The 22,764-nt window shown below is 45.1% G+C and overlaps 1 protein-coding gene across 1 annotated transcript in view; it reads left to right on the top strand.

Moving 5' to 3' along the window:
• Window positions 1-661: 661 nt before the first annotated feature.
• ABTB1 (ankyrin repeat and BTB domain containing 1) overlaps window positions 662-22,764 on the top strand; it is a 29,165-nt gene continuing 7,062 nt past the window's right edge. The window contains exons 1-10 of the mRNA XM_040568847.1: window positions 662-901; window positions 2,542-2,604; window positions 3,711-3,766; window positions 4,676-4,820; window positions 6,786-6,945; window positions 7,878-7,923; window positions 8,913-9,029; window positions 14,354-14,469; window positions 19,989-20,087; window positions 20,696-20,863. Coding sequence (XP_040424781.1) covers window positions 846-901; window positions 2,542-2,604; window positions 3,711-3,766; window positions 4,676-4,820; window positions 6,786-6,945; window positions 7,878-7,923; window positions 8,913-9,029; window positions 14,354-14,469; window positions 19,989-20,087; window positions 20,696-20,863 — 1,026 coding nt within the window. The 5' untranslated portion in view covers window positions 662-845. The remainder of the gene's footprint in view (window positions 902-2,541; window positions 2,605-3,710; window positions 3,767-4,675; window positions 4,821-6,785; window positions 6,946-7,877; window positions 7,924-8,912; window positions 9,030-14,353; window positions 14,470-19,988; window positions 20,088-20,695; window positions 20,864-22,764) is intronic.

Below are 22,764 nucleotides of genomic sequence, written 5' to 3'. Positions count from 1 at the left end.
TTCCAGATGTTGCTGAGATGTCTAGAAGGGGGTCTGTAATGCAGGGTGTGTAGTACAGTGCGCTGGGACTTTGCATCCTACAGCCCTCCTCGCAGGGTGTTGAAACACTGCGAGGGCACCTGGTAACTGCTGGGCTGTGCAATATGTAACGTGGGCTGAGCCCATAGTTCTGGACACCACCTCGGGCCTCTCCCTGGGCAAAACCTGTGGTGTGAGATGGAATCACGCTGTATGGGTTATCACAGCGTGACCTCGGAGCGTGGCAGCAGTATCCCCCTGCATCCTCTGCTCCATGTTTCAGGAGCATGTCCGTCCTTTGCTCTTTTTTCAGGACCGTGTCCATCCTTTCAGGGTCGGCAGCAGCTCGGCCCTTCAGCCCCACCATCCATGGTGACTTCATCCTGGCTCATCCCTGCTGCCCGCCTTCGCTGTGGTGCTCTCCCAGCCTCCTCATAAACACCCCAGCCGCGGTTGGAGATCACTTGGAAACACGTATTTGACCCTGAGAGCGCCAGACTTGGGTTTTTATTCCCTTTACAACAAAACTCAATAATTGGGTTCCTCAGCACCGAGCCGCGGGGGCACCGCGCCCCGCTGCCCTCGCTGCACCTCAGGCCCCGGCCGTTGCTCCTCCGGGCCGCGGGGGGGCGGCGACGGGGCCTCTCTCCTCCCTCCCGGAGCCCTGTTTACATCCGGCACCGTTTCCGTCCCCTCCGGTTCCCCCCGGTCCTCTCCGATCCCCGGCCTCCCTTCCCCGGCCCGGCCCAGCCCGACCCGACCCGGCCCGGCCGCCCTCCGCCCGCAGGGTCAATGCGGCGCCGCCGCCCCGCGGCCTGTCCCCGGCCATGGACACTAGCGACCTGTTCACCAGCTGCAAGAAGGGGGACGTGAGCCGTGTGAGGTGAGCTGGGGGGACGCGGAGGGGACGGGGGGGGGCTGCAGCCGCTGCCAGCGCCGTGTCCCCGGCTCCCGCCCTCAGCCCCGGGGCGGGCTGGGGCTGCCCCGCAGCCGGGAGGTGGCTGGGGAGTGGAAGGGAGAGCTCGCTTCTGTATAAACACCCCCCAAAATTTGGGTGGTTGCAGGGTCTTTGCTGTTCTCTGGAGTTTGTTGTAATGGTTGCCTCGTTTCTTAAAATTCCCCCGTCGGGTGGCTGTATACGGGTGCTGTCTGTGGTAAAAACGTCCTTGCGGAGACCCCTCGTCTTCGGCTGATCTGACTCTCCGGCTGGAAGCTGTGTTTGCAGCGGTAGGAAACTGGATCTCTGGAAAGTGCTCGTCGTGGAGATACTCAGACGCCTCGTGGCGTAGGCTGTGGGGGTGTCTCCGAGAACCTGGGCTCCTCAGCCTCAGCCTGCTTGTGGTGCCGCCGGGTGGGCTGCGGGGCTGCAGGGCCGGCGGGTGCTGCGGTGCGAAGGCGCAGGGTGACCCCACACACACCTCCACTGCCTCTCACGGCCTCTTTGCTCCTGTTTGATCCTTCCAGCTCCCAGCATGCGGATCTTCCCAGGTAATCAGAAAGAGCCCCTCTGTTTCAAGGAGCTTCCTGACTTAGGAGAAGAAGGTCGGTGGGTGAGGTCTGGGAGACGTTTTTATCAATTGTACGTTCACGTTAGCTTAGTTTATTGCAAGCGCTAAGCTGCAGCTTGCTGTAGAAGGAGAGGCCCTGCAAATGACCTTGCAGAGGTTTTAGATAACCAGCAGAGAAGTGATAGTGGCGAAATCATCGGTCTGGGAACGCTGTCAAAGCAGAGACGAGCTCCGCATGGAGCCAGACAAAACGGGCTGAGTAGAAAGGATCTGCGTTGTTTGGGGTTTTGGATGTAGTCACAGGAAACTGAAGTTTGAGGACGGAAAGACGGAAGGAGTGGAAAAGGGAACTGATGTGGATGAGGAAAACAATTGAGAATCTTGGTGAGGGCTGAGGGGGACCTCTCCATGCGGCTAGGAGAGACACTGGGGCTGTAGTTGGGGGCAAGAGCCAGACAGCAAAGAGTTTGGTGTCCAAGGCAAAGGCTGGCTTCTAGAGGTGCCAAAGGGCAAGAGTTGGCAGCCTTTGGTATAGCCTAAATGTGCAGGTCAAGGAAGTGATAGGAATTAAGGGCAGTCTGGAGTGATACTGATGTTGCTACTCATGGTAAGAAAAGCCATAAACAGGGTAGGAGTCCAGCCTTGTCCTTGTAAATTTGGCTGCTTGCTTGTAAGCATCCAGGCTGTGAGCATTTAAAAAAAAAAAAAAAAAAAGGTACTGCTGAAGTGATCATTCTTCTTTTGTGACTGTGGCCTTGTTATGGGTCAGCAGAAGGTTTATTTGATCCCCGTCTTCCCCTACTCACCACCTAAGATTGAAGGAAGCTGTCAAGCCACGCTGCAGAACACTGTTCTTTGTTTGACTGACGTCCCTTCATCCCTAGACTGAATGCAAGGTCTTGTCGTGCCTTTGGAAGTTACCACCCAAACTCAGAGTTCCGTCTTTTTAAAGAGAAGAATGTGTGTGAGTGAGCAACTGCATGAAGTTATGACTTTGCTCTCCCTTCTCTTCCAGATACCTCCTTGAGCAGCGAGATGTGGAAATTAACGTCCGTGATAAGTGGGACAGTACACCTCTGTGAGTCCTGCAACCTAGAGCACTGCCTGGGTGGGAGGGCAGGGCATTCAGAGCTCTTTTGCTCTCTCTGCGTTAGAGCTAGGAGCTCTGTTACAAAATGTCTTAGGTTCTGCTTTGTGGGAGATTTGGCTGCATATTTCTGCTTCTCTCCTCTGTGGGTGCTGTGATAAATATGTCTTTGTCTCCCCATCTGAGTGACACTTGCTGGAGTTAGTGCTCAGAAGCATGGTTAATTTTGTGACCAAATGACCTGGATTGAACAGTCTGTTCTTGGCCTGGCTATGCTTTTCTTCCAAGTCTATGTCATCTTACCGTGTCTTTTCAGGTAAAGGTGTGACCTGATAAAATGCAAAGTGGCTGTGGGATCACTGTCTGTCTGGCAAGGTTGTGAACATGCAGTAGGTAGTGAAGAATTTCTATTCCACTGTTGAGGAGCATTGTACAAGCTTTTTATCTCCGTACATCCCAATTCCAAAGTGTACTTAAACATCTGCAGTATATTTGGAGTATGGAATAACTTCGCAAAGTAAAAGTAGAGTCACATTTGCCTGCTGCAGTGCAGGTTACAGAATTCTTCTAGTCTGTAGGACAATTTAAGGTCCTCATGAAGATGAATTAGAAAAGGCTTAGATTGTGGAAAGGAAAACAAAACCTATCACAAGCAAGACTTTGAGGGGTGGGTTTCCTGTCCATACAGTGTGGGTGCTGTTCCCTCATTGTCATAGCATGCAGCAGTCAGATGGACATGCAAAGGAGCAAGGAGAATTCAGTGGAATTGCTGAGTGCCCGTGAAATGAACTCCGTTAAAACGAGGAGGCAGATTTGGCAGCTAGTGGTGCAACAGAAGATGCAAAACCCAGATTGGGACCTTGAGATCTCCTTGTAGGACAGCAGTGCCTATGAGTGCTAGAAACAGATCCTGCTTAGTCTATTGTTTGGGTCAGACTTGCATGCTATTCAGGAACAATTCCTCGCTTCTATGAGGAGACATCTTTTAAGCTTATCACGGATGGCTCAGTGCTGAGGTCTGCGTGTTGTGGTGTGCCCAAACACTGAATTTTGCTTCCTATTTTATCTCTAATTTTCCTTTCTCTTGTTATTGCTAGGTATTATGCTTGCCTCTGTGGACACGAGGAGCTTGTACGCTATCTTCTAGCCAATGGTGAGCAAAAGTGTCCTGGTTATCTTGCTCCCTACTGGTCTGTAGGGATTATATATTGTTCTAACTGTACCTTGTGGAAACTTCTAGTTTAATGAACCATCTAATCAGTAATCTCAGGCTTCAGGGAAGCTTTCTGTGATGACTCAAGAGACATCATGACTTTCTGAAATCACAGCTGATGTTTTAGAAGGGTGCATTGCTATTAGGAGTGTGTTGGTGTAAGAATTGTATTTCATCTGAAGAACTGTCCATATAAAACGTTTTTGCAGTCTTCTGATAGCCTTGCTTCATACACAGGACTTGAAGGTGAAAAGCAAGGACTTTTGCTAACCTGAATCAGAGCAAGGCAAACCATCCAGGCAGTGTCTGCCCCTTTAGTTCTTGGCACCCAAGTTCCCTTCCACAGTGGTGGCACTGGGCATTCTGGCAGAGGAATCAGTGTGCAGAGTGACATCTGGAATATTGGTTTCTCTCGCTGCATTCAGTGCACTTTAATCTGCCACTCATGTACTTCTAAAATAGGAAAATGCAAGTGCCCTTCAAATTTGTAATAGATTCTAATCTAAAGAGGCGTCTTTTGTCCTCCTGTTAAAAGTCCAAAAAGTGATTGTATTATTTGTACAGAGATATTCTTTTCCCCAGAACATTGCTGGAATCATACTGAGTGGCTTATTACCGAAGTCAATTTAAATGAGTCATGACATCTTCAGAAAGGAATTATGTGGTGGGAGTACGGCTTTAGGTTATGCACGTGTAGCGGGAATTTAATTTCCGTAATTGTGCTCAGTAGCACAGGAGATCACAGTGAAACATGTCATCAGCTGAAAATCATACTTGTTTAGTGACCATTCAGGGACACATGAAAGACATAACTCTGCCCTCTGGCATGTGCCTGTTGTCATTTTGCAGGAGCAAAATGCGAGGCAAACACTTTTGATGGGGAACGTTGTTTGTATGGAGCTTTGAGTGATGCCATCCGACGTCTGCTGAAGGAGTACAAACAGATCACAGCGAAGTGCATGAAAAGAGACTACTATGATGTCTTCCTACAGCGGTAAGCAGATGGGACAGCTCCGTGTGCAATGCATTCTGTCATCCTTCCGTAGCTGTTAACCTGGATATTCAAGCTCTCTGTTAAGGGCCAATTTGCAAGGCAGATGATCAGAACCTTATCTCATTCCCGTGCACGTAGGGCTTCCTAGGGGCACGTGTTCCTGTGTTGCCCTAAGGGCTGACTTCCAGGTACACATGCACTGAAAATACAGCCTTCAGGTACAGATTCCAGAGCCAACAGAAAGTTTGTCTTTCTAACGCAGAAGCATTAGGCTGTCATCCTTGACTGTGAGACCTAAATCAGGTCACCAAAACCACATCAGCAACTTAGGATAAATGACAGCTAAAATTAAGTTTCTGGCCTAAAGTACTGTAGCCCACAACCAAGGTAATAATAGGTGTCTCATTTCTGAGATACTCAGTTTGGGGCTTCTTAAGATGCTCTTATAGGTATGTTGCTCAGTTCTTTCTTTTTGTTCATTAACATTTAATTAAAATGTGTTAATTTTAAGATGTTTCTGAAAGTTGCCTGTCACACCATGTAGTCTTAGCCTAGAGCTCAAAAAGAAGCCTAACTTGCTCTACGAGTAGAGGAATAGTGTCAATCTTTCTCTCTTGCTGTTTTTCTACCCTGGAAGTTCTTACATTATTACACAAACATTTTTTTTTTAAATTGGAATTACTTTAAAAAAACAACAACAACAAACACAACAAACCACACAGATTTCAGCATCTGTATCTTCAAAATTGGAGAAAAAGCAAGTCCTGGAAAGATCTGAAAATCTTCCCACTACTACAGAGTCCTAATTTCTAAAGCCATGAGAAAAGAGTGGAGGAAGGAAAGTCATTTGTCTAACTAAAATAAGATTCTGCCTTATGTGGAAGTAGAGTTTTGCAGGGTGATCTGTCACTTCCCAATGAGTTTGTGGCTCAGATAATGCAAGGTTATGCATGAAAACCAAAATGTGCTGTTTTCCACTTCTCATTCCAAACAGACTTAGCATTAAAATTGAAACAAAGGGCAACAGTAGGGGGGGCAAAAAATTAACACCTAACTGTTTTTATTTCGTTTTAGACAAGACAGTAGTAGGAAGGATGTAGTGGCAGGAGCTTGAGATCTGCATTCAGGACCCTGCTGCGATATCATCTGCTTGCGTGACCCCCACACCTTTCTGTGCATCAGCCCTGCTCTCTAAAGGGAGCATGGTGCTTATTTCTCCTGCCTCGTTTGTGAGGATATTAATGCAAGAGGTGATGGGTGTTAGGAAACACTGGTGAGGGATGCCAAAAATGTTTTAAGTAGCATCTTATTTTTCTCCTTTTCAGGAATGAGGGTATGGGCTTGCAGACATAAACAGGGCTTCATCTGTTATGTGGTAATTGCCTGTGTTTCATGGCTGTAACATCCTTCCTTCTTTTAAGGGTGTGTGATCTCAAGTCCTTTCCTGTTTGGTGCATGGTTAATGCATGCACACTGACAGTGGCCAGGGAGCAGGAAAGTTGCACCTTATCTTGTGGTGGGGCAATTATTTTATGAAAACGTGTGCTTCTGTAGGTCATGGACAAATGCTGCTTGTCGTATGACAGTTTAAAAGTAGGATTAACCTTTAGAAGACGTGTTTGGGGGCAGCTAGTGCCTCTTTAAAATCCTCTGCCTGTGTTCAGGGGCTCCCCTGAGGCAGGAAAGTCCTTCCTCAGTCTACTTTTTACATATACTACGTATTAATCATACACAGTTCAGGTAAGTTTGTAACTTTTTCAAATTACTTTTACCAGGAAACATTAAAACTATCTGATTTGATAAAAGGCATCTAGGCAAAGCAGTCTGTCTTTAAACTCTTTCCACACTGCACTCTGTGACCTGCTGTTCATTTGGAGCTTAATGTTACCATGTCTCCCACCAGCTTTGCTCCATTCTCTCCTTTTTCGTTTTGCAGCAGATTTCCCCTCTCTTTGTTCCCTACAGGTTGCTGGAGCAGGGTTACCAAAGCGACATCGTTTTCATTGTTCACGGCAAATCCTTCTGTGCCCACCGCTGCATTCTCAGCGCTCGCAGCGCCTACTTTGCAGAAATGTTTGAGACCAAGTGGAAGGGGAAGAACATGATAGTGTTGAAGCATCCACTGGTGAGCAGGGCTGTGCTTCCAGCCTTTCTTTTCCTGTTTCAGCGGGGTGAGAAAAGTGAGTGGGAAGGATGGTCTGAGGGTTAACTTCTGCAGTGAGTGGCTCCTGCAGCTCAGAATGACCCTAGGCAAGAAGGACTTGTGAAGGCACTTTATGCATATAATAGCATCTTATTCGAATAACGAAAGGCTGTAAGGCTGCATAGTTTGCCTTTGTTCCCTCTGTCACGGGCTCAAACATAGCTTAATTAATTGCAGTAGCAGGTAGCTGTTACCATCTGCCAGCTGCGTCATAACTCCTCTGTGAGTTGAGTTGCTCTAATTCCTGGTGGACAGGTGGTCTCTAGTGAAGACATCACCTCCATAATTGGTACTAATTGAGTCCCTTTTGTTGCCTTTACAGCAAGAACTAAACAGGCCCTAAGTACATTCCATCCATTAATCACCAATACTCTGGCATACGTTTCTCTTGCTTGATTGTGGCTGTGCAAAACCTCTCATGGCAAACATAGTTCCAGTTTCTCAGGACATTACTTAATGTTTCTCCTTTCTCTTTGCACAAGAACATAGCTGTCCTGTCAAATTAAGAAGAGGGGTTGGAAATATTTGTGACCAGTAAAAGAGGGGATTTTACAGAGCGTGCATTATAACTGCGTCTTCGGAGCACTTGCATTAGTCAGGTCCTGTCCCCTAGCCACATGGATTAGTATCAGCTGATACATTTAAAGAGCAGTGTAAACCAGGTGGAGTGCCAGCATCAATTATGCAAGGAGCATAGAAGTTAGATATTCAGACTGCTGTGTCTGAGTTGCTGTTGTCTGTGTGTGTGTGTTTTTTTCCCCAACTTGTTCAGGATCACGTTGGTATCCAGGCAAGATTCAAGCTTGTTAAATGCCTGGGAATTCTAACAGTAACTTTCTCGTGTTTTATTTTAGATTAATCCAGCAGCCTTTGGCTCTCTGCTGCAGTATCTGTACACAGGTAAACGATTTACTGTCTAGCGCATGTATACGTGGCTGGTGGGTTGCAGTCTGTGCCTCTGCCATAGCATAGTTTGGGTGGCACAGGCTTGCAGACAGGCATGTTTGGGTACATGAGTTGCCAACACATCCTTTCTGCTGGCAGAAGGGGAGGATGTGAGCAATCCACGGCTCTTCCAAGTTGTTTGTACCTTTTGCCAGTTGTTGTCCTGCCAGTAACTATACAGTCAATTAAAAAAAAATCAGCTTTGGCTGATTGGCTGGATGGATGTGGAGAATGTATTTTTAACTTAGAGAAGGTAAATTTATCATCTGGGGTAACAATCTCTATAGTTGTTGAAAACCCAGGTTTCCACATAGGGCATTTTCAGTCTGGCAGACCTGAGCAGTGTGTGCTGAATGCTTTGACTACTTGCTGATATTTTTTTTCTGAGCAGCAGTGGATCATAAACCTTCAGTCAAAATGCCAAATGTTGTATTGTACGCATGTTGAGTGCTGAGCTATTTCGGGCCAGGAGGTGGTGCCAGAAAATAACTTTTATCTTCAGGGCTGTTTCCCCAGTTCAGCGTTTTCAGAAATATTCCTCATAACATTTTCAGTGATGGTAAAAGATTCTGGGGTTACAGCTTATGAACCTAAACTGTTTTCTTACCCCAAACCAGACAGTCATACATGATGCTGTTGTGCTGCTCTTTTTTTATTTTTTTGAGAGAATTAGGTGCATTTTTGTATAAGCCTGTTACGTCTTTGATTTCTTGAATGGAGCTGTTAGGATAGATGCTGGAAAGTGGGAATATGAATCAGATGCCAAGCTGAGATGGGGGTGGGCTAGCAGATCTTAGCTTCTTGGAATGAGTTGTAACTGGACACTGAAAGGTGAGGTGATGTATCTAATTATTCTGTGCCATCCAGTCTTCAGTCCTTGAATTTACCATTTTTACAGCTAAGTGATATGGGTTAAAAGAGCTGTCTGCATTTCTTCTTGACAGGTCGTCTCGATATTGATGTAGAATATGTAAATGATTGCAAGAGATTAGCCAAACAGTGTCGGCTGCAAGACCTCATAGATGACTTGGAGACCAAATGTAAAAAAGTCTATGAATTTGGTAAGCATTTTATGTGCTGTTGTCTCTGCTGTGCATGTGTGTCCTTTCAAGGAGAAAGAGGAAAGCGTGATGGTGGATATTTCATGGTGGCCCCCTTGGGGCTTCCAGAACATGATTCTCTTGTGGAATCCCCATGTTTGCATGGTAGTTTTCAGTCACAAGTTCTCTGTGGGGCAGCTGCAGTGGTTTCTGGCATGTGCATGTTTATCATTTACATTGAATGTTTTCATTATAGTAGAGCAGCCATGGCAGCAGGACTTTGCTGTGGCTGCCAGCCATTCAGTGCAACACTATGGGGTATATTGCGAAGTGCCTTTCAGCAGAGGGCTTATTTAAATCCCTGGGGGGATAAAATATGTAGAATTGGAAGTCCTTTTCTGCATTTAGCTGACTCCTAACCAAAGTAAAACATTTGATAATTGGTTCAAAATGGATGCAGAAAGAGATACAATACTTTTAAAAACAGAGAAGTATTTCTGAAAGGATGTGTGTATTTTTAACACGTGTATGTGCCAAATGTTAAATGATTCAATCCTCTATTTAAGGGCTTTTTGTTATCCAGAAAGCTTGTGATCTAGTCATGACATCAGCTTATTGCATGAAAACCGACAGTTGGAGTTTATCATTCATCTCCTTAGCTCAAGAAAAAGGACACATGAAGAATCAAAACAGCACAAGTAGGGCAAAGCAGTGTTAATCATTAAATAACAAAAAGGTATCTGGTAACAAAACCTTCACGCTGAAAAAATCTGATTCTCATTTCATGCTCTGAGTTAACTCCTTTGCTTCAACCAAGTGAGTTTTATTTCAAGAAGGTAATGTAGTTTGTAGCTTTTAAGTCAATAGCATCTTTTTCCGTGATCTAAGAGGTGAGGGTGTAGCTATTCCAGCTTTCCCTTTTGAATTACAAGTTCTGATTGTTCAGCCTCCTAAAGTTGCAGGGCTTAACAAATAGAGAGAATATTCTGACTCAAGAAATTCCTCACCTGCAGATCGCGTGGAAGATATTACCATGTATATGTCTCCCCTTAGCCATGTGCAGTTGTTTGTTGGTGGTGGGATACTAGGTTACAACAGTACAGCTGTTCCCATATAGACCAGGCTGCAAGTGGAAGCTGTGTTGTAAGTCTTACCTTAGCTGTGTAAACACAAATGTTAACATACATCTGCAGAGATGAGAAATGTATTTCTTGGTTTCTTTTTATGAGTAAGTGTTAAGATGTCAATCTGTGTATTAAATGGTTGGTGGAAAAGAGGAGTGGTGGAGAATACTGGAAGTGGAAAATAAAAATTGCTTAGGCAATCAGGTAACAGAATTGTCCTGTGGTATCTTTTGATATCAGAGTAATCCAGGGAGATGCAGGAGATCTTTTTTTCTTTTTTTTTTTTTTTCTCCCAGGGTCTAGCTGAGACCCTGAAGGTGAGCATTCCACCTTAATACATTAAATTAGAATCTCATATTAAATTGTGGGAGGAAAGTAAAGCGAATAAATTTCTGGCTGTCTGAAGCCACTCAATGGCAACTTAAGGATCATAAAGTCCAGTGGTTAAATTAGCAAACTGCCAAACTCTTGACTTCTTGGCAGGCTCAAAAATGCAAAATGGTGAAGTAACAGTTTCAGGGTGCTTGGGAGTTCCAGGTGCAAGCTGTGCCTGCAAAAGTGATAAAAACCTTCTGGGTGGCAGAGAATAAATCATTTAATTTACTTGCTCTTTGGCAGGAAAGAGCTGTTCTTCATGTCTAAGGTCTGACAGAAGACATAATCAATGTGTTTAAAGCACTGATGGAAGTCCTAGGCTTAATTTTTATTCACAACAGGTTGGATTCAATGGAATAGACAGAACTGCTGATAGGTCTGTTAAATGTTTTGTCTCCTATCAGATCTCATGTGGAAGCCAGGAGAACTTGTTGATTCTCCAGAAAATAATACATACAAGAATAATAGACGTTAAAAATGGGAAAGATCTCAGATCATATCATGTCTGGCACTGGACAAAGCATTACTGTTCCCTCTAGTGCATTAGGAATCTCTGCTTGTTCAAAGTGTTTGCTGTGGAACAGACATCTGATTCGGGTCTGTGGAGCAGGGTCATGTCTTGCATCTCTATTATAAAGTAGAAACATGCCTAATAAAACATGTGAGTTCAGGCCTGTGCAGCTCCAGTGGATAATAGCAGTCTCTGTAATGTCATTATCTAGAGTTAATCAGCATTTCAAAAACACTTAGTGACTTGGCACCCACAGGCAGTAGTTTAGGAAAACGTGGAGAGGATGACCGACAGCTTTCTGTTGCACCTGAGATAGACTTCAGTGTGACTGCTTGCGTGTGGACTGTGCCTACAAAAAGAAAAAAACGTTGCAGTGTTTGGAAGAGCTCAGACAAGGTTTGTCCAGACTAAGCCATAATCCTTCCTTCAGAAGTGAATGTTTTTGAAAATAAACGTTCTGTAGTTATTTCTACAACTTCTACAAAAAGTTTGGAACAAGGTTTATGATTCTGTGATGCTCACCTTCATAGCGGAGGGAGGCACCGGAGATACAGAATTAATCATTGTAGTTTGCTGTGGCATTGGGAAGAGGAAGCATGAGGCGTTACCTGGGTGTGACGCCATTTTGTGAGGGTTTGGAAGTTTGGTGTTTGTTTTTTGTGGTGCATTGACTCAACTGAAACAAAAGAATACAAAGAGGTACTGAGCAGCAGAAGCAAAGGCAGCTGATGAATTGGGAGGGGATGTTCAGTGCTGTACAGCTGGGCTGGACTGGGAGGGAAGACAAAATCGATCCTTCCTCAGCCAGAGCTGGGTTATTCACTCTAGCTCCTTGCATTGTCTATGTTGCCTGTTCCAGAAAGCCCTACATTCCTACTTTTTGCTAAAGGTGATGGTCCCTGCTGCTTGCTTGCAGCCAACAGCTTTTTTCTGTTTTGTCACTTTGATTTTTTATTGCTTCTGTTAGGAGAGAGTTGCATGTGATACCAAATACTGTACTCCTGGATTTTGGGAGAGACAGCGTCTGAAATGTCTCCTAGTAGATGTGCTTCTCAGGCAGATCACCGTTCTTTCATGCTTCTGTGAAAGTGCACAGATGCTTTGCAGATCCCATGAGAAGAACTCTTTCCCTTGACTACTGCTTAGAACTTGCTGGGTCCATTAGTGCTCATAGAGCCTGATTGATCTGGCGACAACAGGCACTACACAGATATAAACGATTCTCTCTGCCATAAAGAGTTCCTAATTGCACAGTGAGAAATTTGCTTCTCTCACACTGGTCTGTAAGTGGACAGGGCTCTTCAAGCGATGTGTTCGAGTTGGTGCCAGGTCTCCCTTTGGCTTATTTCCCCTATCTGAAGGTGGCATTCAGTGCTAACAGAGCAGCCCGTCTCCCCACTGGTGTAGCTCCATGTGTAGCAGTGATGGCACCTGGCTGTCTTGTACTGGTAGATTACCCTTCCTTTTCCAGAATCCTTCTGGGATATTCGGCATATTTGAGGCACAGTGGTAGCGTATCTGAAGGGTGCAGCAGTAATGCGGAGGAGGGGGCGGAGAACTTGTTTTGAGGCACATCATGGTCTTGTTTCGCCCACGGCCCCGTGAAGTCATCTGATGGAGCTCATGTAGTGCTGCACAAAATGTCAGGAAAAATGAGGTCTCAAGGTGGCGTGATTCACCTGCGAGGGGTTTTAATGCGGTGAATCATACCTGTCAAATTATTCTGAATGCTTCAGTGTGGGGCTGCTTAACTCTTTTGTCCTTGAGAGTTAACTTTGCTTCTCCGTGGCTCCCAGCAGCATCTCAAGCCTTCCTTACCTCAGCTTGGCATTCGCCAGTGGTGCGTCACGGTTTTCACGTGCTTCCCTGTATGCCAGGGACTCCTGAACGTCTCACATGCTCCAGTCCTCACCCAAAATGTGCTGACTTGAAAACAAACCTGAGGGAGGTGGCCAGAAAGAGGAGCAGCTGTGCCAGCAGCAGTAGTGTTTCTGTCCAGCTACTGCACTGCCACTTTGGTTTGCTGCTCGTTTGAAGTTGGAGCGTTCCTCTCTGTTATTCACAAAGTGCAACTTTCAAAAGCAGCAAAGATTTCTTAAGCATTGAATTTTACAAGCCTTGCTAGATTATGTCAGAATACTTGCTTATATTGCCTTTTCCAGTGGAAAAGGGGACTGATTACAAGCGCTACAGCAGCCTGCTTTTCTTCTGAATGAAGGGTGGCAGGTTTAAATGTTTGTCTCACGTGTGATGGCACATTTAGTTCTCAGTAGTTTTTGGAGGGACTCCAGACTTCTCTAAGATGCTGGTGTTGGAGCAAACTGGAGACTTGTGCTTTAGCATCAAGAAGAGCAAACCCTTCTGTATGGGCATGGCAGCAGCCTGCAGACCTACAGGTGTGCAGCAGGGCTGAATTTAAAAAAATAAAAAAAATATAAAAGGGTCAGAAGGGAGGGGGCTGTTGGCTTCAGTGAGCTCCGCATCATTTTGATCATAGCAAGACCACAAAACTAAGGGCATGTGTATTGCTTCCCTTTTGTCGGGCTGTTCAGTGACAGGGCAAGACAGGAAGACACGCTAAGTCTGAAAAAGGCAAATGAAGTTATAGTCTCTGTGCGGTTTATTTGGTCTCTTTGGTGGTGGTGGAAATGATTACTTAGTGTTTGCAAACAACAAAGGCATAGTCAGGAGACCAGGTGTTTTGGGGGTCTTTGTGCTATGGGATCTCCAGGTAGAGAGTAGAGAGAACGGGCTTAGGTGCATAGAAGTTATTACCTAAACAAGAGTAAATCCCTTTGTTCCCTGGCATGAAGTTAGGATGGCACAGCTGAAATAAGACCCTTGAAAGCATGTGGCAGAGTGGAGAGGCATGGGGGCAGCTTCATTTTATCCATTTATCCCTTGTCAAGGGCTCCACCGTAGGTGGTGCTGTCAGTGGTAAGGATGGTCAGCTGGAGAAGTCGCTGTATGGGTGACTTGCAGGGATCAGCAACCTGTAGGAAAGTCCTCAGCTATACCTGATGACAAGGATTGCAGAGAGCAAGTTGGCTTGAAATATGCCTGTAGCAACTTTGTGTTCGCTACCATTCATATTTTGGTGCAAGGAATAAGTTTGAGGTGAGACAATACAGGCATCCCCTTCCAGCCCTGCTCGCGAGCTGTAGTGAGGGGTGCTGTGTGCATGTTTACGTAGGGCCATCACTTGTGCATTGCAGTAAAAGCTACACAGCAGTAATGTTGATGTTTTCTGGAGTCTCTTTCTTTTCTCTAAATGAGAGAAAATGTTCGTATAGGAATTTAGGCATCTCTGCTGTTTTGTTTTTTGCTTCTTCCAGTTTCTTCCAAGCCAGGGACCTGTGTGAAAGTGCTGACGATTGAGCCCACAGGTAACTGCCGGCTGCAGGAAGATCTGGCTCTTCTAGCAGACTGCGCCCTGCCAGCCGAACTGCGGGTAGGGAGCATTTATCCTACTTCTGGTCTCTCTGGGGCTGTGGTGTGTGTTCACATGTTCGGTCTCATTCTCTCCATTTGAGTTTAATGGTTGCTTGTTTGCTGGTGTTAATGCTCCAAGCTGATTTTGTAAATGCCGAAGCATTTTATTGCTTGGAAATGCTGTAAAAGTATTTAATGAGGCTGTCAGTGCTGGGCCTTTCACTTGGATTTCTCCCCCGGCAGGGATCTTGGTAAATGAAACCCTTGCCATGCAGTTGGTGGGGATTTCCCCATTGACTACAATGGGACAAGAGTTGGCCCCCCAGCTTTTTCCTTCTCTCTACCACCCTTCTTGAATATCAGAAATATTTTATCAGTGGGCACTGTTACCCGAGGGGACGTATAGGTGGAAGATGTCTTGCAGGGCTTACTTGCTAGGAACTGACACCCTGCAGCTGAGAGGTGTTTTCAAGCCCTGATATATTTTCGGTAGAAATGAGTCCTTCTGAAGCGAATTTAACTTGACTGGCAATAGATCTGTTTTTCATAGTTATGTCTTGTTGATCCTTAGAAATGGTCCACAGACAACAGAATGATGATCATTACATTAAAATACCATCAGGATTATTATCAGATATGTGGATATTTGCACCTAGTTGGAGGAGAATAGGTTTAATATTAGAGATCTTCATTCTCTTTGGTCTGTTGCTTTCTCTAGTACCAGCAGTTTCACTTTGCTTTTGTCTGCCCTCTTTTTCTTTCTTTCATACCAAGCACTGAATTTAATAACATGAACTCGTCTTTGGTGGCTGCTATGCTCAGAGGTTGTATGAGTGAGTGCTGTAGCAAAGTTGATTGCCTTTCTTCTTTTTTTTTTTTTTTTTTCCCTTCTCATCTCCTGCTGAATAGACCTGTGTGCTGCAGATGTCAGGGAGTTTGATGAAGCAGAGAGGATCCTTCGCTCTGTGTGTGTGCTCATGCAGGACTGTGTGCATGTGCATGCAAATGCTAGCGTGTGAGCGACCAACCTGATGGACAGAGTTTCTTACCTGCAATGTGTCAGTGTGTTTTGTGCTGGCTTTTGGAGGACATTTCTTTGAGTACTGAGCTCTTTATGGAGGTAGTTTTTCTCTGTCAGGTTTCCACCTACCAACGCAGGCATCGTTCCTGTGTAACTTCCCTCCCCCAGATAACTCTGCAATTGTTTGTGGCTCTCAGTATGCTTTCCTATATGCTTGCAGGCTATAAAGGGAGGTGATACTGAAAGTAAGCCTTAGTATTACCTCCCCAGGAATTAAAAAATGGATTGTGGCCCCAGAACAGTGAGATTTACGTAAAATTTAAGCCACTTCACAAATAAAGATAATGCTTTCTTTTTCATTGCCTGTTCCTAGATCTTTATACCAGACTCCTGTCAGAGTTAAGGTTTTCTACTCAAGGGTTGGAAACGCTTCCCATGTAATTCTTTCATGTAGAATAGGAACTGGAAGGAAAATATGAAACTTGGAATAATGCAGTCATCTGACAGTGCCATGAATGCCTCTGTGAGTTGTGGTTTTCTTGCTATGTTCATAGACCAGAAAGAAAGCAGTTACAACAGCGTTAGTCTTGTTAGGGCTGTGAAAGTGAAGAAGGTGTGGGCACACGCCTGTTCAGTAGAGATTTTGTATGCTGTGAACAACTAAGTGTACTTTATTAAAGCCAAATTCTAAAAGATTTCCCTGTTTTTCTCTCTGTATTTTTTTTCATTAATTTACAAAGAATATATAAAGTCATCATCCTATTCCCATTTATCTCTTCCTAACGTTTGCAAATTGGTAAATTCTGTGAATTAGAAATCTTTGTCCTGGACAGAGAAATCCTCACTCTTACAGGGTCTGACATCCTACAAGGAACAGTATGCAAACCGTTTAACTCAAAATGTCAGGGCCAACCAAATAGTTGTGTTCAAATATCTACGTTTTCTAGAGAAACATGAACGTTTTCTAGCATATGCAAAACACAATTGGTGTTTGGCTTCTGGGTAAAACCCAGCATTTCTTGATGGCAGTGGAGGTAATAACCAGAATTTGATGAGACATTCTGAGCTGCTGCATATCGTGTAATGCTGCACCGCGTGGTATTGGGATGTATACCACTTTCTATTTCACTATAAACAAATAATCTACATGTGATGTCTTTACATTTGAATGATGCAGAAAACTCTGAGCATCTCAGTTTCATAGTTCGGTGCTGAAATATGTGACTAAACCAATAATTAACACTTGATATGCAACCAGGGATCGTTGTTGGCTTTGTCAGAGAGAACTATCTATTCTTTGAGCTCTTAAACCTGTTTAGAATCTTACTGTCTTGTTTCTCATTTGTTCTACGTGAAAGTCTTTTCTCTTTCTGTGTGTATTTTAAAAAACATGGTTGTCACTGTTCTGTTTTAAACTGGTAAGAACCAGAATTTTTCTGACCACAACAACTTCTTCATTGGTTTATTGCAATAAAATTTTGCAGTGACAGATTCAAGTAAAGTACCATCAAAGGCCAGGCAACTGTCAAAAACCGTGTGGCTTTGCACTGTCTGCCTCGATCTTCATCTCATGCCTGCCCAGTGACCTCTGAGTTAGAAATTCCAGGACTTCCAGTATGGAGGACTGCAGGCACATCGCTTCCTTGCAGCTGTTTTTTTATTCCTTTTTAACTGAAATCTTATTTTCCAACATAAGATGAAATCAGGTTTAGAAGGATCAGCGTGCCGTGAAATGAATACTGCTCTTTCCATCTGTAGCCACATTTGGTGTGGCTACAAAAAATGCGGCCATTTGTCATTTTTGGCATCAAGGTGAATCTTGCACTGCATAGAAACATTTGGAAGTAATGTCACTACAGCCACATAATGTAGTTATTGGTAGTTATTCCTGGGTTTTGCTTCCTCTGTTTGGCAGAGGCCGATGAGCTGACCTATTAAAAACTTGCTTCCAAATTTTTTATCCAGTCCACTTGCATCTGATTATGGGCTGGTAATCTCCTCTTGGATCGCTAACCCCTGTATTTTGTGTCGTCATTTATTTACAATTGAATCTTCTTGCTGAGATAATCTCCGGGCTAAGGTACAAATTGCTGTCACTGAGCTGTTCTGTGTGTTTTTGCTTCCAGCAACATTTCCATTTAAGCACTAATAGCAAATTTGTAGCAGCAAAGACTTGATCCTTGTGGTGGCAGGGAGATCCTGTAAGTGTTCGTGCTGTCTCATGCTGCAGAGGTGTTGAGAATATTTCTGTATGGTGAGTGAGACATTGTGAAAGTGTTTGCACCTTGCAGGCTAGACTGTTTTGTGCCTCTTGGGCAGCATACTTAACTTTGCAGCTGTGCTTTGCCTGAACAGAAGTATGTTAAAGAGGTTGCCTGAATGGGGTGGCACGGGAATAAAATGTTTTTCTGCAGGGAAGAAAAGACGAGACGAAATTTCTCAAGTGTGACAAGGGTGGAGAGTAGAAGTAGTAAAGACTTAAAAGGGGAGTAAAAGGAAAAAAATCTGCAAAGCCACTTCATGCTGCCTAGGAGTGACAATGACGTGACGTTGCTTTTGTAGTATGAATTGGAAATGACCTTGTAAACCTGAGCAATTAGAGTGCTGACCAGGCAAGGCTAGGAGCTGAAAACTGAGGCAGTAGGATTTTGTAATTCAGGAGACAAACTCTGAGCTAAACAAACTCCCATGTCCATCCCAGAGGGGTGAATTCCTTCTCAAAATTTACATTTGGGGAATGAAAGAGGAGCAAAGAATGGATGTGCCTAGGAGCTGGGGAATTAGTGTCTTGATTTAAACTTGTGCTGCAAAGAGTGGCATCTCATGCAAAGCCTGTTTCTAGTTGCCTGTGAAGGTTGTTTTTTTTTTTTTTTTTTTTTTTTATATTTCATATCAGAATTTCTAGGAGAGGACATGGAAGCAGTGGGGATAGCAGCAGGGCAAACAGAGCAGGCAGTCACACCATGGCTACCAGCTTTTGTAATGGGATGCCACAGAGCACCCCTGCTGGGGTTTGTTCATTGCCTTCAAACATGAGACATGGCTAACAGCAAAATAACAGCCCAGGGAAGCTAGGGATGGGGCAGTTTGTCTCATCTTTGGTACTGGAGGTGTCCTTTGTGTTAGAGCTGTATAAAAAGGAGGTGATAGATCAGGTGTGGAATGTTCCCTGGATGGCTGCGTCTGTTCTAGGGGAGAAGTGCCCTGGTGGGGATGTAAGGGAAGGACTCACAGCGGGGAGGAAGCATTACTGTGATAGCCCTGCACACAATTTGGATGTTGCTGGGCTTACATGTGATTAGGAAGCACAGGCTGCCAAATGCTGCCGTGGGCAGATGAAGAGTACAGTAAATGGGGCCAGATTGCCACGTTTGGCGGTGTCGTGAGCTTTTGCCAGCCTGGTGCCTTGCCACATCCCAGGACCTGTGTAAGAGAAACCCCACTGCATACAAACTGAGCTAGTCTGAGAGCGCCACCCCAGTGTATTGCAGACCGTGTCTTTGTGTAGTCTTGGAGGGAGGAGTCATCTGGCTCCTCAGTGCAGCTGAAAGTGTGTTGCTTCCAGTTAGGATCGAGGCAGGCATGTTGGAAATGATGCTTCGGTGGTCTCTGATTGGAGACTGGTCTTCGTGGTCAGCCCAGGATTTTCCCAGGTGCAAATTTGGGATGTAACTTTCCTGGAGGAGCGACAGAGGTAATAAACTTGTCACAGGCAGCACAGGGGCATGTGTCTGGAAAGCAAGAACCAGGGGAAACTTTTATTTCCAGAGATTAATTCTCTTGGTTACAACTGTGAATACAAACTTTTTTTTTTTAGCAACTGAACACAGAATAAGGTAGAAGTGAAAATATTTGGAAGTGTCACTTTAAAATAACATAAGGCCAACAGATTCTTTTTTATGTGTGTGCTGTCTTCGTTGGCATGTGGGACTGGGAGGAGGTGTGTTGGTGTTAAAATAATTCACTAGAGTATTAATACCGCAACAACACTATCTTTGGCTGCAAATCAAATGAGAAATTTAAAATGTGCTTTGGAAATGTTAGATTATTCAAGTGAAGCAGTAATTGTAGCCAAACCATTTTAAGATGGTTTATACATCTGTGTAATCTATACTTTACTACATCCACCTGGAGATCTACACAATCATGTGCTAGTCCTAAGCTCTCGTAGGCTTATGATACCCACTTTGTGAAATAAACGTCACCTCCACTTGATTTTCTGCCTTGCTAGGTGGCACAAAAATGCTTTCTGGAGGTGTAAGGAAGGGTCAGGGAGTTTTCATTGAAAAGGGAAGCAGCTGTAACTTGCACCAGGAATATCTCTATCAGGAGTGCAAGGACTGGACTCCAGTCCCTCCCATTGAAATCTTTCTTCAGAGTATCTCTGGTCCTCTGTGTTGTGCTGAGAGAACAGATGGATGGTTGCATCTGGGAAGACCAAGAAGTCCAAACTCAGGGTCCTGACCACGTTTATGGCAAGAATGTTAAAGGCAGGATTTTCTGATTTCTTTTCCCAGGTTGGTTTTGGGGAGTTGCCATTTGACAGCACTGACAACTTCAACAGTTGTCCTGACGTGTGTTTCCGGGTGGCAGATTACAACTTCTTATGCCATAAGGTATGTGCTGGTGCTATACTTCGTTCTCCTGCTCTTTTCCGTGAGTCTACCTGTCTCCCCCACTCATCCAGTGTTGGATACACTTGGCAGAAGCAGCATTGCCTCATCAGCTGGAAAATGCAAAGTCTCGCTGCAGCTGAAAACTCTGTTCAAAACATTTAATAGAACAGCAAACCCTGCCTTTCTTGCAGAAGTGAGGAGATAAATTTACGAATTCAGCTACAGCATTCACAGCTGCAAAACGTCCTAGTGCTGGTTTGTGAGTTCACTGCCTGGAGAGGGGAATGTTTGACTTACAAATACACACCAATAAGAATAGATTTTGAGATCCAGCCTCAACTCAAGCTCCTGCCCTGGTCCCATGCTACTTGTGAATCTCTTAAGTTTACAAACGCTTTTTGGGTCTGAGGTTAGGCAAGATTAGAAATAAGGTATGGAAAAAAGGGAGGAAGAAGTCTCACCCAAAGAGTGAAGATGCAGCTTCAGAATATAGGGAGAATTGCAGTTACAGAGTCTGAGCTTCAGAAATATCTTTGAGCTGCTCTGATGGGTGGTCGGTAGTGCTGTTTGGTGAGTTGCTAGTGTTTCGGCCTTTTTTCCTTCTCCAGGCATTTTTCTGTGGTCGCAGCGATTACTTCAAAGCGCTACTTGAAGACCATTTCTGTGAGAGTGAGGAGCTGCAGACACAGCCCAGCATCCCTGTGGTGACTCTCCACAACATCTCAGAAGACATCTTCATCCGGGTCCTCTACTACATCTACAGCGATGATACGGAGGTGAGGCCAGCCACAGAGTTTTTCCTCCTGTGCTGTGTAATTGTGGAGGTGTGCACAGCAGAGTTTTTCTGCAACGTCCTGGGGATGGTTTCATAAATACCACTGCCCTACTCTGCTACTTCATCTCCGTCTTAGCAACCGACGTACTGGGACTTGCTGTGAGCTCTGCAGGGAGATGGCTTATGTGCGTGACATTCAGGAAGAAAATCCCCACTCTTCCATCCAATGACAAAAGTTTGGAAATTAGGTTTCATGCTGCATGTCGGGCTGGTAGATGCAGGTCTTTGCAGATTTCCCCCTTGGGCTCTGGAAGGATAGGGTGGGGAGCTGCCAGTAGATGGCAGATCGAACACATTTGGAGATGTGGAAAGGTTAAGAGATTCCTACTTATTTACCCTTGGCATCGTGGCCCACTTTTCCATTTGTAGCAAGTAGTCGTTGCCACTGTTATTTATTGCTGGGGTGGGCAAAGGTTCTGCTGGGAGACCAAGGCCTTGCTGCGCTCAGTTGTTGCAAGCAGGGACAAAAGGGCTCTAACCCACACAATTTTGAGTGTAGTGGAAGGTGCTGCAAATTTCAGCAGTTAAGCAGCTTCCCGCTTTGATTTTGCGGCAAATGCTTTCCACAAACGTAGCTACAAGATGCCAGGACACATTCTAGCATTAGGACAGTGATCAGAGACTGCTGCACCTGCCAGTGTCAATTCTTCCAAAGCAGCTTGCATGCTCTGGGTTAGGTGCCACGTACAGAGAGCACACGCAGCTGTGACCTTGTTTGTGCTGATCTGTTCACCTCCGGGCAGCAGCCAGGAATACACGGTGGGGAGAGATGTATTTAGAAGGCAGCAAGAGCAGGATTGCCATTGGTATGCCAGAGAGCAGATGCTTCACTTGTCTGTGGTCTCCCCTCAGCTGTGCTCTGAAGGAGCAGGAAGGGAGGGAAAGAATTGTGTTGTGGTTGTGAAGATGCTCCTCACCTTGAGACCGCGCTGCAGTGGGACCCTGTTGCCTTGCACCTCTGCAGTCTGCCTTCCTTCTTCATGACGGCTCACAGGAAAGGTGTTTCCCAGTCAGCTGCCCCTTTCCAAGGGGTGCCTCAGCTGCCCTAGCTGGACTTGGGGCAGGGCAGACCAATAGCGATAGGTAGGAATGGAAGGGGTTTTGCTTGCATGTTTCCTGTGCAGGATGGTGCCATCACAGGTACTAGCTTGGATTGTAAACTGAGCAGCCAAGTTGTGAGTTTCTCTGGAGAGTTCATCTGGCATGGAAAGCTACCAGGAAGAACGGTCAAGAAAACAGGAATATAGCTCAAGTTCCACACTTACATGTGGAGCGTTCTCCCTGGCCCGGATTTCTCCAGCCAGATGTCAACACTCTCAGTTCCACTTTTCTTTTTCCAAAGAATTTAAAGGTTTTTCTGCTCTGTAGTAGTGACAAAGCTTGCAGCAGGAGGGAAGAGTATGTACAGAGCCCAGGAAGAGTTCCAGGTAGAAAGAGAAGTTGCTGATCAGAATATTTGTGTGGGCTCAAGGGGAATTTATGGAGGAAGCTGCTGCCATCAATACTACTGACTCAAACACCTCCAGCTTGTGAGGTTCCTGGAGCCTTACGAAAGGACAAAGCAGCGCTTGATTAGCAATCCCAAAAGCTTCGTTACATCACTGTGGCACTATAGCATTCATGACATGCCTCTAACACATCTTGCGTCCTTCTGCACAGCTGTTGCGGGGTGTTGTACTGCTGAGACATTTGCTGTGAGTAGCGTGTCCAAACAGCGGTGTGGACAGCTGTAGGGGAGGAAATAATCAGCCTTGTGCAGTTGTCAGAGTGAGCAGCCACACGTGCAGATGTGGATAGCAGTGTTTTTGCTGCTGAGCAGTTTTCAGAGCAGTGGACTGTGCT

The sequence above is a fragment of the Cygnus olor genome, chromosome 10 (genome assembly GCF_009769625.2).
Source record: "Cygnus olor isolate bCygOlo1 chromosome 10, bCygOlo1.pri.v2, whole genome shotgun sequence".
Lineage (NCBI taxonomy): Eukaryota > Metazoa > Chordata > Aves > Anseriformes > Anatidae > Cygnus > Cygnus olor.
Note: the sequence above shows the minus strand (reverse complement) of the source record. Positions and strands in the feature narration are given on the sequence as shown.